At 43.1% G+C, this 16,904-nt stretch overlaps 1 protein-coding gene and 1 pseudogene across 1 annotated transcript in view; both read left to right on the top strand.

Annotated features, from left to right (window-relative positions):
* The window catches only part of MOGAT1 (monoacylglycerol O-acyltransferase 1), a 44,605-nt gene extending 41,975 nt beyond the window's left edge, over positions 1–2,630 (top strand). Inside the window, exon 6 of the mRNA XM_017859900.1 lies at positions 2,400–2,630. Coding sequence (XP_017715389.1) covers positions 2,400–2,554 — 155 coding nt within the window. The 3' untranslated portion in view covers positions 2,555–2,630. The remainder of the gene's footprint in view (positions 1–2,399) is intronic.
* A 7,563-nt stretch (positions 2,631–10,193) lies between these two features.
* Positions 10,194–16,904, top strand: part of LOC108520488 (60S ribosomal protein L31-like) — a 9,734-nt pseudogene continuing 3,023 nt past the window's right edge.

Genomic DNA, 16,904 nt, shown 5'->3' with positions numbered 1-16,904 from the left:
GGAAGGAAGGGAAGGAAGGGAAGGAAGGGAAGGAAGGGAAGGAAGGGAAGGAAGGGGAAAGGGAAAGGAAATTAAGGCCAGATAGAAAGTCACTTGCTCAGGGCACTTGCTGGTGAGCTGGGACCAGACCCAGCCCAGCCTGGTGATTTTTGTGCAACCAGTTCCACGTCATCACTACATTAGCCTCTGCTAGTCCATATTTCCAACCACAATTGACAGCGAGATGGTTGTTTCCCGTTCTTTGTGTTGAGTTAAACGGGACTTATGTCTACTATGTATAAATGTGACATCCAAGCTATCAAAGAAAACCACATGAGCTTTTCAAGGCTACATCTGGTTAAATTCTTAACAATTTGAGAATATTAATGTTGCAGTAATGATGTGTGTGTGTGTGTGTGTGTGTGTGTGTGTGTGTGTGTGTCTCCTTCTCTGTGCCCCCTCAGCTCCCATACTGATGTCATTTATCACATTCTTCCTTCTCTGTGACTTAACATTTGTTCATATTTTGCTTAGCTAACCACCTACTCTTACTGACATGAATCAGAACCTCGTATGCTACATGGGGTGACTCAGGATAAGACAAAGGTCGCTCTACTGTGGGTCCCGTTCATTACCTAGAGCCCACCTGATCTCATGCCTAACATAATGAAGTCAGAGGCAGCAGTTTGCTGCCTCATTGAACTTCCTGTACGTTTTCTGTTTTTGTTTGTTTGCTTGTTTTTTGAGACGGAGTCTTGCTCTGTCCCCCAGGCTGAAGTGCAATGGCACAATCTGGTCTCACTGCAACCTCTGCCTCCCGGCTTCTAGAGGTTCTCCTGCCTCAGTCTCCCAAATAGCTGGGATTACAAGTGCCCGCCACCACGTCCGGCTAATTTTTGTATTTTTAGTAGAGACGGGGTTTCGCCATGTTGGTCAGGCTAGTGTCGAAATCCTGACCTCAGGTGATCCACCCGCCCCAGCCTCCCAAGTGTTGGGATTACAGGCATGAGTCACTGCGCCTGGCCATCCTGTACATTTTCAACCCTTGGCATCAATAGCAGCATCCTACCAGCAGGCGGCGCAGTGAATGCAAGAGCCAAAGCCTTGGGAATTTTTATTTTCTAAAAATCAGAGACAAGTGACATGTTACATAAACACCTTTTAAAATATGTACAGAGGTTGCCAGATTTGTTTTTAATTAGTGTATTTGGAAAAACTCAAATGCATTCTCATTTGTAGAAAGTTTATATAATACAGTTAGAGTGAAATTTCCCCATCCCTACTTCCTTACCAAAAAAGAACTTTCATGTTTCTCTCTCTTTCCAGACTTTTCCATGCACTAAGAACGTATAATACTTCTAGGAATATAAACTTTTTTTCAAAAATGGATCATACTGTATTATTTTACAAATTATTTTTCCACTTAATACATCTTAGACATCTGTGTGTATTTGCATGTGTATGCGTACACATATTTATTGCATTGTTTAAAAATTTCTGCCTAGGATTCTATTGAATGACTATTACATGGTTTATTTAACAGTTTTTCTATTGAGACGTTAGTTGTTTTTCAGTTATCCACTATTAGAAACAATGGAATCCACATCATTTATGTGTATTTCTCTAATATAGATACTTAGCCTGAAGATATGTATTTTTTAATTGTTTAGAAAGACACTCAAAAGAGGCAGACTAGGCCGGGCCAGTGGCTTACGCTTGTAATTCCAGCTTGAGGTCAGGAGTTCAAGACCAGCCTGGCCAACATGGTGAAACCTCGTCTCTACTGAAAATACAAAAAAAATAAAAAAAAAAAAAATTAGCTGGGCATGGTGGTGGGAGCCTGAAATCCCAGCTACTCGGTGGGAGGTTAAGGCAAGAGAATGGCTTGAACTCGGGAGGTGGAGATTGCAGTGAGTCAAGACTGTGCCACTACACTCCAGCCTGGGTGACAGAGTAAGACTCTGTCTCAAAAAAAAAAAAAGAAAAAGAAAAAAGAAAAAAAAAGAAGAAAAGAGTCAGACTAGAGGACTGCCATGTGACGTGAGGATTCACAGTCAGTAATAATCAGGGCACTGTGGTCTGGCTGTCAACTGTCCCAGAGGGAGGAAGCTGGTGACGTGGACACACAGCTATGTCCACTCACCTCCCAGCTGCAGTCAGCACAGTAGCTCATTTGACTCAAAGTCAAAACCACCAGGGTCCCGACAACCCAGTGTCTGCTGAGGAGGAAAGTTCTTTATTTGTTATCAGATGGAGTGGTGTGACCACTGCAGGCAGCCAGTGAAATGAAACAAGGATTGGAGTGAGCAGGCTGGAGGGATTCTGATTGGCAGTTGTGTTCACAGCTGTGCATTAGGGGAGGCGGTCTGTGGTGGAGTGGTTTTAGTTCCTCATGTATGATGTATTCCCTGTTTTTGCAGTTGGCCGCCCGATCCCTGTTCGTCAGATTCTGCACCCGACCGAGGAGCAGATTGAGGAGTTACATCAGACCTATATGGAGGAACTGACGAAATTATTTGAGGAGCACAAAGGAAAGTATGGCATTCCAGAGCATGAGACTCTCGTTTTAAAATGACTTGACTGTAAATAAATAAATAAATAAATAAATAAATAAATAAATATAAATGACTTGACTGTAATAAGGCATAAAGGACAAGAGACCATCCCATTGTGAGAATAAATATTTTAAAGAAGTTTATTATTTTTCTTTTGCCTGTGATATCAAATTTGCAACAGAAAAGTATTATTTATGGTGATGAATGTTGGTGTATCTGTGGTAAATAAACACACGGTAGATGACTGTAGGGTAAGGTTGGAGATGACTGTAAGACATCTAATAATTTTGCTTGCTTATGAAGGTGAAATCATTTTACAGGTGATGAACAGGTTTAGAATTATTCATGTGCTCTGAAAAACAAAAGAAAGCTTCAAAAAATAATTACATCCGGCCTGGCACAGTGGCTTACGCCTGTAATCCCAGCATTTTGGGAGGCAGGTAGATCACTTGAGATCAGGAGTTTGAGACCAACCTGGCCAACATGGTAAAACCCCGTCTCTACTAAAAATACAAAAATTAGCTGGGCGTTGTAGTGGGCACCTGTAATTCCAGCTAACAGGGAGCCTGAGGCAGGAGAATCGCTTGAATCTGGGAGGCGGAGGTTGCAGTGAGCCGAGATCGTGCCACTGCACTCCAGCCTGGGAGACAGAGTGAGACTCTGTCTCAAAAAAAAATAAAATAAATAAAATAATAATAATAATTAGACCCTTTTACTAAACATCGCAATAACTTAAGGTGGTGTTATCACAAAGTGTGACAACTGTCGTTCAGCACAGCCAGCCCATTTGGCAGACAGTATGTACAATAGTTTGCCATATACAGCTAGAGGAAATATTTTTTTCTGCTTGAACAGGACATTTGTTAGTGAATAAAGATACTTTTAATGCGTAGACAGTTTGAGCCTTTGGTCATGTCAACAACGTATTTTTATACAATAGCGCAGGATTTTTATGCCATTTTCAAAATGGGATGAATCTGTCTTACGAAAACTCATGTGGGCAGGAGCATGGCCCCTCATTTCTATTCATGCTTAGAATCATGCTCCTTTGCTGTAGAGAAGGAAATCTATTTGGAAAATATGCTTTTGCACATGGTTCAGGACTAGAAATTCTGGAAATTCCAAAAAGTTTTCATGCTAATAGAAATGGTTTTAATTTTATTCCTGAATGGCCTTTTCATTATAAAATAATCTCTAAAAGAAAGTGCTGGCCAGGGGCGGTGGCTCACGCCTGTAATCCTAGCACTTTGGGAGGCCCAGGAGGGTGGATCACCTAAGGTCAGGAGTTCGAAACCAGTCTGACCAACATGATGAAACCCCGTCTCTACTTAAAATACAAAAATTAACTGGGTGTGGTGGCAGGTGCCTGTAGTCCCAGCTACTCAGGAGGCTGAGACAGGAGAACTGCTTAAACCTGGGAGGCGGAGGTTGCGGTGAGCGGAGATTGCAACACTGCACTCCAGCCTGGGCGACAGGGCGAGAATCCATCTCAAAAAAAAAAAAAAGAAAGAAAGAAAGTGCCCTCCCTGGTGAGATATGTCCAGTTCCCAGTTCACCAGGCTTAGGACTCTTCTCTAACCCAGCATGAGCAGGAACCTTGTCCTTCCTGCTTGCTGACATCCCCTCAGTGCCCAGGTCAGCTTATGGTGCTTAGTAGGCACAAAATAAGTACTTGTTTGATGAATGTGTTTATAGCTGAACATGCAAACAAACTTTGCCATTAGGCAGAGAATTTTTAAAACTGTACCATAGGATGAGACCTGTTTTAAGATAAGACTCACCTGCAGAAGGAGAATATTTGCTGTGTCTGATTGTTCTGAACCGGTCATCAACAATACCATAAGCTGATTCACAGGGAGCAAGTCAGAAAGAGGTTTCCGATAATTACTCAGTAAGTGTTAAGTAACTAGTCAGTCAACAAGAAGAATGTCTAGTTTCCAACCCATGTCCACTGCTAGATGTTTGTTTCTGTGCTTCCTCTTCTCTAGGTGTTCGAAGGCAACTTCAGGGAGCTGCCTCCCAGCTTATTGGTAATATATCCTCAGCCTTCCAGTTTTTAAATGTTCAGCTCTGGGCTAGAGCCTGGATTGGGGTTTAGTCACAGCAAAACACAATCATGCTGGGTAATGCCTTAGGAAGGAGGGCATGTCACCCACAAAAAACCCTGAAACTTCTCAATTGTTCTACATGAAGTTTTTTGGGCCAGAATCCCTTTGACTTCACCCTAGTTGAGTAATCCAGGGGTCCACTGACCTGTGGGCTTGAAATTAGTTCAGTTTTGGTCAAAGCAGGACCTTGAACCAATTTTGTTTAAACTCATAAGTTGTATCCCCTGGGAGAAGTTTATTAAAAGTCCATGCCACATCATCTTCGGCGATTTCACGGAGGTATGAGTTTTAATCTCATACCTAGTAGTGAGGAGGCCAAGTTGACCACCCAACATCTGCTGGGTTATCTAGCAGGCAGTTAAAGTCCATGCTGGTAAATCAGAGGCATTGAAAAGTGAAAAAAGTTTGCTCGCATGAAATTATCTAGAATTTTGCCATTAAAAATCTAGACATAAGCAACTTTAATTTTGGCACACAAAGTGTATTTTTCAGCACACACGGCAGGGGGTGTGTAGGATGGGGTTATCTCTTCACATATTACAATCTCTAGAGGTCTTAATTCGGCCATGCCAGAAGTCTTTTTATGTATTCAAAGCATACCTGTAAGTTTCATATAGTTCCGTAGATTGCTAATGAATTTTTTCATATGAATTTTTGCTATCAGACAAATGTTGGCCATATTCACTAGTATGGCTTGATGGAGATATCTTCCCTTGTAAAGGTCCCCATCAACTAGGTAATGGCACATAAATTTTAAACAGCGGCCGGGTGCGGTGGCTCATGCCTATAATCCTGGCACTTTGGGAGGCCAAGGTGGGCAGATCACTTGAGGTCAGGAGTTCAAGACCAGTCTGGCCAACATGGTGAAGCCCCGTCTCTACTAAAAATACAAAAATTAGCCAGACATGGTGGTGCATGTCTGTAATCCCATCTATTTGGGAGGCTGAGGCTGGAGAATCGCTTGAACCCAGGAGGCAGAGGTTGCAGTGAAGCGAGATTGCGCCATTGCACTCCAGCCTGGGCGACGAGCAAAACTTCATCTCAAAAAAAAAATTTTTTTTTTTTTAAACAGCAAAGCAAAACAATGATAACAGAAATAACCCTAGGACACTGTAAGAGAAGCATTTCCTTGGGAAAATGCGCATGTATGCTGTTTGATTTGGACATTTTTCCCTGTGTTTCCATTGCACCCTGGGTGCAGCCTGAGTCATTGCTTTTGTCTTGCAGCTAGAAGCATATGAAATTGTTGATGACCAGCTAAGTCTGTTATGCTCCTGGTGAAGGTTGCAGCTTCAGTGCTTATGAAGGCCAGCCAAGTTTGACCTTTTCAAAGGGGAACAGTAAGGCATGCTAGATGTTTTGCTGCAAATCCCTTGTAACTACTATGAAAACATCAAAATGTGTATATTTTAGGGATGATGGGTGAAACTTTATCGTATGCATAGGATTAAAAGTGAAATCCCTGCTTTCGGCAGAATGTATGTTTCTATCGTGGGAAACATGGAGGTGGAATCTGGCTATAATGTCCACACATCTGTAACTTTACATCTCTTTCAAACTACCTCACTGATGCAGGCTACTAAAGTTTGTGATAAATATGAAAACAGTTTTGGGGTGCATTACCTCATATTCTTTTCCTCTGACAAGAGATGCCATTGACAAAATTTGTTGATTGGTTGCTTTTTCCAGTAGCCCAAGATGGCTAGTTCTCATATTTGTGTTTTTTAACCTAAGTGGCCAAATGTCTATTTGTAGGACTGGAGGAGTTACTTCAAGTAGAATTTGTATATCTTTGTAAGGGAGAAAAACAGGGCGACTTCTAAAATAACCACCCAGTTGCTCTAGTTTCTCTAGGATAGCAAACAGAGAAGCAGTTATTTGTATTTAAAACAAAGAGATTTCTCTAATACCTTATATTTTTATTGTTATAGTCAATCCTTCCCAAACACCTCCAGCTTAGTGCCTTACTATCTTATATCAAAAGGGGAAAGTTGATCTCAGTCCACATTAACGTATAGGATGATGAGTTCGTCAGTAACAGAATCCATGTCTTATTTGCCTTTCAATCCTGACCTGGACAGAGGAGGTCTCTAGTAGTCTCTTGGGGAATGTTTGTAGCACTAACCTGGAAATCTGGTGGACCGTGTCAAAGAAGCCAAGTTTTAGCACTAGAAGGGACTTCATCACCTGTCTAATTATTCCTTCTGCTGATGAAGAATTTGAACCCCAGTGAAGTTTCATGCAGATTAAATGTGACTCCATGTTCCTATTACTCTGCCCTAGATTGAGCAGGAGGTACTGCTAGTCCATGATTGCTGATTAATAAACCTAAAAATCCTCCTGTAAAACAGAAGTGTCAAAAAAAAGTAGAGTGTGATTAAAAATCCACTTGAAGCAAGGGATTAAACAATGCAGAAGCAAGCTGTCTTATTGGCATTGAGAACATTTTTCTTTCTGGGGCCAGTACACCACATTGTTGATTTTCCCTTTTGTAAGAGCTATTTTGGTGCTGTGTCTTGGGCAAAGTCCAAGTTTTCAACAAGTTTAGCCTCTAGAGCCTTATGTGAATAAGGCAGTGAATAAGGCAAGGTGTCATATGCCCGTGACAACTGATGGACCCAGAAAAAAATCTTCCCCATCAGTCGTGTTGTGATCATTAGTGCAGGCCAGAGCCTGCAAATCCTATTACTCAGACAGAGGCTGAGGCCGGGCTTCTGTCACCTCATTGATGGTGCTAAGCCCAGACTCAATTCTGGCTCCAGCCTCATTCAGCTGAGTTATCTCAGCTGCTTTTTTTTTTTAATTCTATTTTATTTTTAATAGCTTTTAGATTCTGGTTAAGAATCATTTTAGACTCTCTTGAGAACAGACATGAACCTGATGTTCCTGACATTCCCCATGGCTGCTTAATTCTCTCCTACTCCATTTCCAGATCAGCTTGGAGCCTTAGATCTGTCTGGTTGGATTCCAGACCCTGCAGTGTGGGTATGCAGTGATTTGGGGACAATCAGAGAACGAGAACCTGGTTGCCCCACTCTTTTCTACTCTCCAGTCTTCTGTTTTAGATAGTCCTTCAGCCTCTGGTCTTCTGCTAACTGACTAGGTGACCTGGGCTCTGTTCTTTCCTAGGTAAATAGAGTTAGGAGTGAATGATCCTCCAGGTCATTTCTGCCTGTATCTTATGGTCTCTGCCTGACCTTTTATCTGTCAAGGCAATAACATCTAATTGGAGGTGTAGGTTTATCTAATAACTCTGCCTTTTCCTCTGCCTTTCTTACTCATTTCTGTTCCTCCAAGAAACGCAGTGCGCTGAAATGATTCTCACTTTCTTGGTGTATGTATGTGTGTATCAATATGTGCATATACACACATGCACACACATACACACGTTATATATATATATATATATATATATATATATGGGTTAAAAACTGTGCTTGAAGCAACCCTGATGGAGAGCGGTGGGGCTTAGACACAGTAATGCTGGGTCCTCTGGCCAGACCCCGTGCTCTGGATGTAGGACCCGAGACCTTTGGAGGGTATGGATGCTTGCTGTGAGATCTGGGTAAGTAACTGCATACCCTTTCCTTATCAAAGAAGAGGATGAGGCCGGGCATGGTGGCTCACGCGCATGGATCCCAGCACTTTGGGAGGCCTGAGGGGACAGTGGATCATGAGGTCAAGAGATTGAGACTATCCTGGCCAATATGATGAAAACCCCCTCTCTACTAAAATACAAAAAAAAAAAAAAAAAAAAAAAAAAAAATAGTGGGCATGGTGTGGCGCAATGCCTGTAGTTCCCAGCTTCTTGGGAGGCTGAAGCAGAATTGCTTGAACCCAGGAGGTGGAAGTTGCAGTGAGCTAAGATCCCACTGCTGCACTCCAGACTGGGTGACAGAGCGAGACTCTGTCTCAAAAAAAAAAAAAAAAAAAAGGTTGGGGAGAGGATGAGACAGGAAGGCTAAGGTTCTTTTTGGGTCTATCTAAGCTGAGATTCTATTCTAAAGCCATTTCTGAACAGCCCCGTTTTCCAAAATCCAATGGACACAGCAGCCATCCTCAGCACTGAAGACACCACCTGGAGACTCCTTTTGCAATGGCAAAATGGTATGCCCATCATTAAAGGGACAAAGCCAGAAAGTTTCACAAGTTAAGCATTTAAAAAGAACACCTGGCTGGGTGCAGTGGCTCACGCCTGTAATCCCAACACTGAGAGGCGGAGACAGACCAGCCTGGCCAATGTGGTGAAACCCCGTCTCTACTAAAAATACAAAAATTAGCCAGGCATGGTAGCAGGCATCTGTAATCCCAGCTACGCAGGAGGCTGAGGCAGGAGAACCATTTGAACCTGGAAGGTGGAGCTTGCAGTGAGCTGAAATCACACCATTGCACTCCAGCCTGGGTGACAGAGGGAGACCCTGTCTCAACAAAATAAAAATTGAAATAAAAAAATAATTAAAAGCACACCTGTTTGGTCAAAAGTCTTGATTTTTAGTAGCTATTACTATGGTGCATAGAGCATTTGCTGGGGAAAGATTGCTTTTCAAAACTGTATCTTTAAATTCATTTTCTTACATGTGCATACTAAGGGTGTGTTTTTCTAAGTACCTTGACACATGTTTCTTGTAAGATGATCGCTACATGTTCCAAATTTAAGAAGAATCTTCGCTGCCTTCTCTAGTTCTCTGACAACATCTTAAAAAATTCTAGATGTAAAGGAAATTTGATCTTTAATTTGACCTGGCATTGACATTTTATGTGCTGCGGAAATAAAGGAATGGTGTAATTTATCTTAGGTTCGTTGATGATATAAGAGCAGAATCATACAATTTGTAATTTCAAATGGACTTAATTTAAAAATAACATTGGATCTATGAATATAGAATTTTCATTCATCTCAAGGAATTGTAACAAGATTTACAGAAGGGTTTATATATTATATATAGGGTTTAGACATGACATCTTTATATATTCTATATGTTATATATAATATAGATATAGATGGAGATAGATGTGAATATAGATATAGATTCATTACTATTATTGAAATAATACTCAAAACAAAGGACATTTTAAATAATTAATAAAAGCAAATGTATTTCATTTAGCAACAAACTCTACCTTGAAAGATGAATTTGGGCTGGGTGCAGTGGCTCACGCTTGTAATCCCAGCACTTTGGAAGGCTGAGGCGGGAGGATTGCTTGAGCTCAGAGGTTCAAGACCAGCCTGGGCAACATGGAGAAACCCTGTTTCTACAAAAAAATACAAAAATTAGCTGGGTATGGTGGTGCACACCTGTAGTCCCAGTTACTTGGGAAGCTGAGGTGGGAAGATGGCTTGAGCCTGGGAGGCGGAGGTTGCAGTGAGCAGAGATTACACCACTGCACTCCAGCCTGGGTGACAGAGCACGACCCTGTCTCAAAAAAAAAAAAGAAGAAGAATTTGATTTCTGTTTTGAATAAGATATGGTCGGTTGAACTTAGCGTATTATTACGTGGAAGCACTGGGGGTGTGACCTAGGGATGTTCTACCACATTTCTATGACTAGGGATGTTCTACCACATTTCTATGGAGAGCAACACATTTTGCTGTTTCAAACCAGGACACAAGCACACCTGTGCCTTAAAGGCACTGAGAGCTCTGGAGGCAATGGGTAAACTTTTCAGTCAGGGAAGCCTTTGATGAGACGTCAACCCACATACCTTCCCTTTTCTACCTCCTGTTATTTATTTTTTTCCTCTTCACAGTGTCCATCATCCAGGATAAAGAAAATAAAAGGAAGAGAAGGGGAAAGGGGAAAATTGAATTGCAAGAAACACCAAGAACTTGTTTTTTCTCAGAGGTAAGTTCAAGGACCAGGAAAGTAGGGAAGAGTTGAAAAGGAAGAGATGAAATGGTATTGAGGAGGAAGGACAGGAGATAAGGAGAGGAAGGTACCTAATCATTACACATTTCCTATTAAACATTTTACATTTTCTATTAAAGGTTGTTTCACATCCCATTGCATGGTGTGTCCTTGTCGTGGGGGATGTCCATTTCAGTCACAGATGGTAGGAACACATTCGGCGCTGCCTGAATGAAATGTTATCTTGGAAATGGTATCCCTCTGAAGGAAGGTATAGTCTCTTCTTAGCTCTTTCCTGGCAGTCTGAAGGAGTGCTTTCTGCTTTATAAGTTGTATTAGTCCATTCTTATGCTGCTAATAAAGACATATCAAAAGCTGGGTAATTTATAAAGGAAAGAGGTTTAATTGACTCACAGCTGCACATAGCTGGGAAAGCCTCATAATCATGGCAGAAGGTGAAGGGGAAGCAAGACATATCTTACATAGCAGCAGGCAAGAGAGCATGTGCAGGGGAACTCCCCTTTATAAGACCATTAGATCTTGTAAGACTTATTCACTGTCATGAGAACAGCACAGGAAAGACCCGTCCCATGATTTAATTACCTCCCATTGGGTCCCTCCCAAGATGAGATTTGGGTGGGGACACAGCCAAGCCATATCATTCTGCCCCGGCCCCTCCCAAATCTCACATCCTCACATTTCCAAACTAATCATGCCTTCCCAACAGTCCATCAAAGTCTTAACTCATTCCGGCATTAACTCAAAAATCCACAATCCAAAGTCTCATCTGAGATAAGGCAAGTCCCTTTTGCCTATGAGCCTGTAAAATCAAAGGCAAGTTGGTTACTTTCCAGATACAATGGGATACAGGCATTGGGTAAATATACCCATTCTAAATGGGAGAAATTGGCCAAAACAAAGGGACTACAGGCCCCATGAAAGTCCAAAATCCAGCAGGGCAGTTGGCTGGATCTTACAACTCCGAAACGATCTCCTTTGACTCCATGTCTCACATCCAGGTCACACCGATGCAAGAAGTGGGTTCCCATGGTCTTGGGAAGCTCTGGCTCTGTGACTTTGCAGGGTATAGCCCCCGCTCCTGGCTGCTTTTAAGGGCTGGCATCGAGTGTCTGTGGCTTTTCCAGGTGCATGGTACAAGGTGTTGGTGGATCTACCATTCTGGGGTCTGGAGGATGGTGGCCCTCTTCTCACAGTTCCACTAGGCAATGCCCTAGTGAAGACTCTGAGTAGGGGCTCCCACCCCACATTTGCCTTCTGTACTGCTCTAACAGAGGTTCTCTATGATGGCTCTATGCCTGCAGCAAATTTCTGCCTAGACATTCAAGCATTTCCATACATCCTCTGAAATCTAGGTGGAGGTTCCTAAACCTGAATTCCTGACTTCTGTGTGTTCACAGGCCCAGCACCACGTGGAAACCACCAAGGCCTGGGGCTTGCACCCTCTGAAGCAATGGCCTGAGCTATACATTGGCCCCTTTGAGCCATGGCTGGGACACAGGGCACCAAGTCCCAAGACTGCACAAAGCAGCAAGGCCCTGGGCCCAGCCCACAAAACCATTTTTTTCCTCCTAGGCCTCCAGGCCTGTCATGGGAGGGGCTGCCATGAAGACCTCTGACATGCCCCGGAGACATTTTCCTCATTGTCTTGGTGATTAACATTTGACTCCTAATTATTTATGCAAATGTCTGCAGTCAGCTTGAATTTCTCCTCAGAAAATGGGTTTTTCTTTTCTATCGCATTGTTAGGCTGCAAATTTTCTGAGCTTTTATGGCCTGCTTCCTCTTGAACACTTTGCTGCTTAGATTTCTTCCACCACATGCCCTAAATCATCTCTCTCAAGTTCAAAGTTCCACACACCTCTAGGGCAGGGGCAAAATGCTACCCTTCTCTTTGCACAGCAAGAGTGATCTTTATTCCACTTCCCAAGTTCCTCATCTTTATTTGAGGCCATCTCAGCCTGAACTTTACTGTCTGTATCACTATCAGCATTTTGATTAAAGCCATTCAACAAGTCTCTAGGAAGATCCAAATTTTCCCACATTTTCCTATCTTCTTCTGAGCCCTCCAAATTGTTCCAACTCCTGCCTGTTACCCAGTTCCAAATTCACTTCCACATTTTCAGGTATCTTTATAGCAGTGACCCATTATTTACTGTATTAGTCCATTTTCATACTTCTATGAAGAAATATCCAAGACTGGGTAATTTATAAAGAAAAATAGGTTTAATGGACTCACAGTTTCACATGGCTAGAGAGGCCTCACAATCATGGCAGAAGACAAAAGGGAAGCAAAGGCAGAGCTTACATGGTGGCAGGCAAGAGAGCATGTGCAGGGGAAATGCCCTTTATAAAACCATCAGATCTCATGAGACTTATTCACTATCATGAACAGCATGGGAAAAACCCAACCCCATGATTCAATTACCTCCCACTGGGTCCCTCCCACAACACATGGGAATTATGGGAGCTACAGTTCAAGATGGGATTTGGGTGGGGACACAGCCAAACCATATCAGAAGTTCACACTCTCCTAGCCCCATCAGGCTACTATCATAAAGATTTTTAGTATTTACCTGATTACTGTCATGAATCCACTACCTCTTACCTAGACAGCTAGATAGCTGAAAATGTTAGCTGAAATTATGAGAGACTTTTAAAGTCCATTTCGTCCCCCTCAAATACTATGGCAAGTTGACAGGTGATATTATAGCAACTAGTCCAAAGATCAAATAGTCAAGTGAAATCAGAATAGTGAAATTGTTTTGTTCAGATATGCATAGGCAAGGTGATCTTTAGAGCTATATATTTCCAATGTTATTGTTGAGAGTTCTACAAAACAAACCATCAGGATGACCTGACCGCAGTCACTGAGTTTAGATGTTTAGATGACAAAGCTTATGCAAAGCCGTGTGCCCAAATGGTTATTTGTGGCCAGAGAAAACACTCTTCGTAAGGAACCATTGATAGTGAACTTTTCAATCTCGCTGGAACCTTTGTCACATCCTTTTGGCTTGCCTTTATTGCAGAGGTTATTTCCCTTTCCACATCTTGATAGACTTAGAAACTGCCCCAAGGCCACCATTACTTCAAAGGAGCAATTTCTCTTCCATCTTGCCTGTGATTTCTCTTTGCTCTGGGCTCTAGAGTTTGAAAACATGTGGATGCAGTGACTTCAGTCTGATACCCTATCTGGGCTTTGTAATGTGTTTTCTGCTAATTCGCTCAGTTCCATCAGGGATATTTCTTTGCCAGAATTATTTGGCAAGAATCTGCTGAAGAATTACTTTCAGCTTTGTCTGTGGTTACTAGATTAAATTGGAATGTCCTGCATCTCTCCGTGATTCAAAGATTCTATGGAGGTGCTAAGGCCCAGGCTGTATTTATGCCTGTAAACATAAGGTGTGCTTATGCCAGTAAACATTAAGAAGTCCAGGCTGGGCCGGGCACGGTGGCTCACGCCTGTAATCCCAGCACTTTGGGAGGCCGAGGCAGGCGGATCACGAGGTCAGGAGCTCCAGACCATTCTGGCTAACATGGTGAAACACTGTCTCTACTGAAAAAAAAAAATTAGCTGGTCGTGGTGGTAGGCACCTGTAGTTCCAGCTACTTGGGAGGCTGAGGCAGGAGAATGGTGGGAACACAGGAAGTGGAGCTTGCAGTGAGCTGAGATCACACCACTGCACTCCAACCTGGGCAACAGAGTAAGACTCTGTATCAAAAAAAAAAAAAAAAAAAAAAAGCAGTCCAGGCTGGGTGCAGTGGCTCATGCCTGTAATCTCAGCACTTTAGAAGGCTGAGGTGGGTGGATCACTTGAGTTCAGAAGTTAGAGACCAGCCTGACCAACATGGTGAAACCCCGACTCTACTAAAAATACAAAAATTACCCAGATGTCATGGTGGGCACCTGCTCAGGAGGCTGAGGCATGAGAATCACTTGAACCTCGGACGTGGAGTTTGTGGTGAGCCAAGATCACGCCACTGCACTCCATCCTGGGCAACAGAGTGAGACCCTATCTCAAAAATAAAATAAAATAAAATAAAATAAGATGTCCAGGCACGTGCAGTGGCTCACATCTATAATCCCAGCACTTTGGGAGACCGAGGTGGGAGGATTGCTTGAGGACAAGAGTTTGAGACCAGCCTGAACAAGATGGCAAGATCCCCATCTCTACAAATAATTTTAAAAAGTTAACCAGGCATGGTGGCACGTGCCTGTGGACCCAGCTACTTGGTAGACTGAGGTGGGAGAATCACTTGAGCTCAGGCCATTGAGGCTGCAGTGAGCTGTGATCATGTCACTGCACTCCAGCCTAGGCAACAGAATAAAACCATGTCTCAAAACAAATAAATTAGAAGCCTGGATGCAGCACAGGGTCAGATGCTCAGGGCCCAGGGCTTCAGTGCATCCTCCCAGTGTGTGGCAGACAATTGTGATCTAGCACTGACACGGTGAAAAGAGCCAAGACATGGACACGTGTGCTGCCCTCTGGGGGCTTACACTTAGAGAAGCATCTCATAGGAGAGAGAGTGAAGCCAGTGTCGTAAAAGCAGTGCCAACCCAGTGCTTTGGGCACGTGGAGAGATTCATTCCGGCTGAAGAATCTGGAAGGGAGTTATGGGGGGAATGCAATTGACCTGGGGATGCAAGGATGAGGAAGATTTAGGTGGGCACTAAGGGAAAGCTCAAGCCAGGGAGTCAGATGGGCTGACCAACTTGCCGCTGTTTGCCTGAGACTTTCCTGGCTTTAGCGGTGAAAGCTCCTGTGCTAGTGATGTAGGCACATCCCAAAATTGGGGCTCAGCCCAGGAGGGTTCTCAGTTTTGTACAGGAAAGAATGTGAGAGCAAGACAACAGAGTAAAATGGCTGCTCCAGAGATGGAGCAGTGCTACCCATAGGCAGAGTGGCCCTTGTGGATTGCTGGTTAGCTACATTTACAGCTACTCCTTAATTATGCACTAAAGAACGGGTGTGATATTCATGAAATTTCCAAAAAGGGGTGTGGAGTTCCTGCAACCAAGGGTTCTTCCAACTATATAAGGTATATTGTGTATAATGAGCAGTGAGAGCAACTAGAGGTGCTTTTCTTGATTTTAGCTGATTTCTTTACTGCATCCTGTTTTGATCAGTGGGATCCTGACTGATGCACAGAAAACAAGTCCTGCTTCTCTCCTACCTCAGTAGAAACCTCCTCAGTCCCAAGCAAAGTAGGATGTAGTCATCCTAGGCAAAAATACTGTATGATCCTGGTATCCAGTGCCCAGCTAGCAGCTCTTTCTACCTTTAGCAGGGATAGTAGGGAGGTCTTTTTTTGTTTTTGTTTTTTTTTAAGCAGCGTTTTACTCTGTCACCCAGGCTGGAGTGCAGTGGTACCATCATGGCTCACTACAACCTCTGCCTCCCAGGCCCAAGTGATCCTCCCACCTCAGCCTCCCAAGTAGCTGGGATTATAGGCGTGCACAACTATGCCTGGCTAATTTTTGTAGTTTTAGTAAGATGGGGTTTTGAGCTCAAGTGATCCACTTGCCACGAGCTCTCAAAGTGCTGGGATTACAGGTGTGAGCCACCGTACCTGGCCAGGAAGCATTCTTCTTTTTAAAACATTCCAGAGGGCAGCTTTTAAACTAATTTTTTGAAAGCAACTAATTCCAACTTAGCTATACAGCCTCTGATACCGTGAAATTTCCCAGTTACTGGGAACTCAGTGTGAATGATGGCTTAAGGCTCTAGAATGTCTCCATATGTTTGGGTGAGATTTTGTTGTGAGTGTCCCTTAATGCACTGTCTTGTCTGAGTGGCTACAAAACTAACCACAGTGACTATTCCCTAAAAGTCTGAGTCTCACAGACAGAGTTTTCCTGTGATTGTGACCATCTTTTCTGTGCTTCAGTTTCTCTTTCTGCAGGAAGAAAACTTCTCCTAAAATGGATTTCTAACATATTTTTAATGAAGTTGTGCCTAGACCCTGTGGCTTTGGAAACTCAAGATATAATTAAAGGTATGAAAGGTAAGGAAATGCCCTAATCTTTATACAGCATTTACTCTAAGTTTTTACTTTATTTTGTTCAGTCTTTTACTTGTTAAAAATACATATATTGAGGCTGGGCACAGTGGCTCACGCCTGTAATCCCAGCACTTTGGGAGGCCAAGGCTGGCGGATCACAAGGTCAAGAGATTGAGACCAGCCTGGCCAACATGGTGCAACCCTGTCTCTACTAAAAATACAAAAATTAGCTGAGTGTGGTGGCGGGTGCCTATAATCCCAGCTACTTGGGAGGCTGAGGCAGGAGAATTGCTTGAACCCAGGAGGCAGAGGTTGCAGTGAGCTGAGATCGAGCCACTGCACTCCAGCCTGGGCGACAGAGGGAGACTCTCTCTCTCAAAAAAAAAAAAAAA

Source organism: Rhinopithecus bieti, unplaced genomic scaffold, assembly GCF_001698545.2.
Source record: "Rhinopithecus bieti isolate Rb0 unplaced genomic scaffold, ASM169854v2 scaffold_53432, whole genome shotgun sequence".
Classification (NCBI taxonomy): Eukaryota; Metazoa; Chordata; class Mammalia; order Primates; family Cercopithecidae; genus Rhinopithecus; species Rhinopithecus bieti.
The sequence above is the reverse complement of the archived record's forward strand: the minus strand, read 5'-3'. Positions and strand labels throughout refer to the sequence as shown.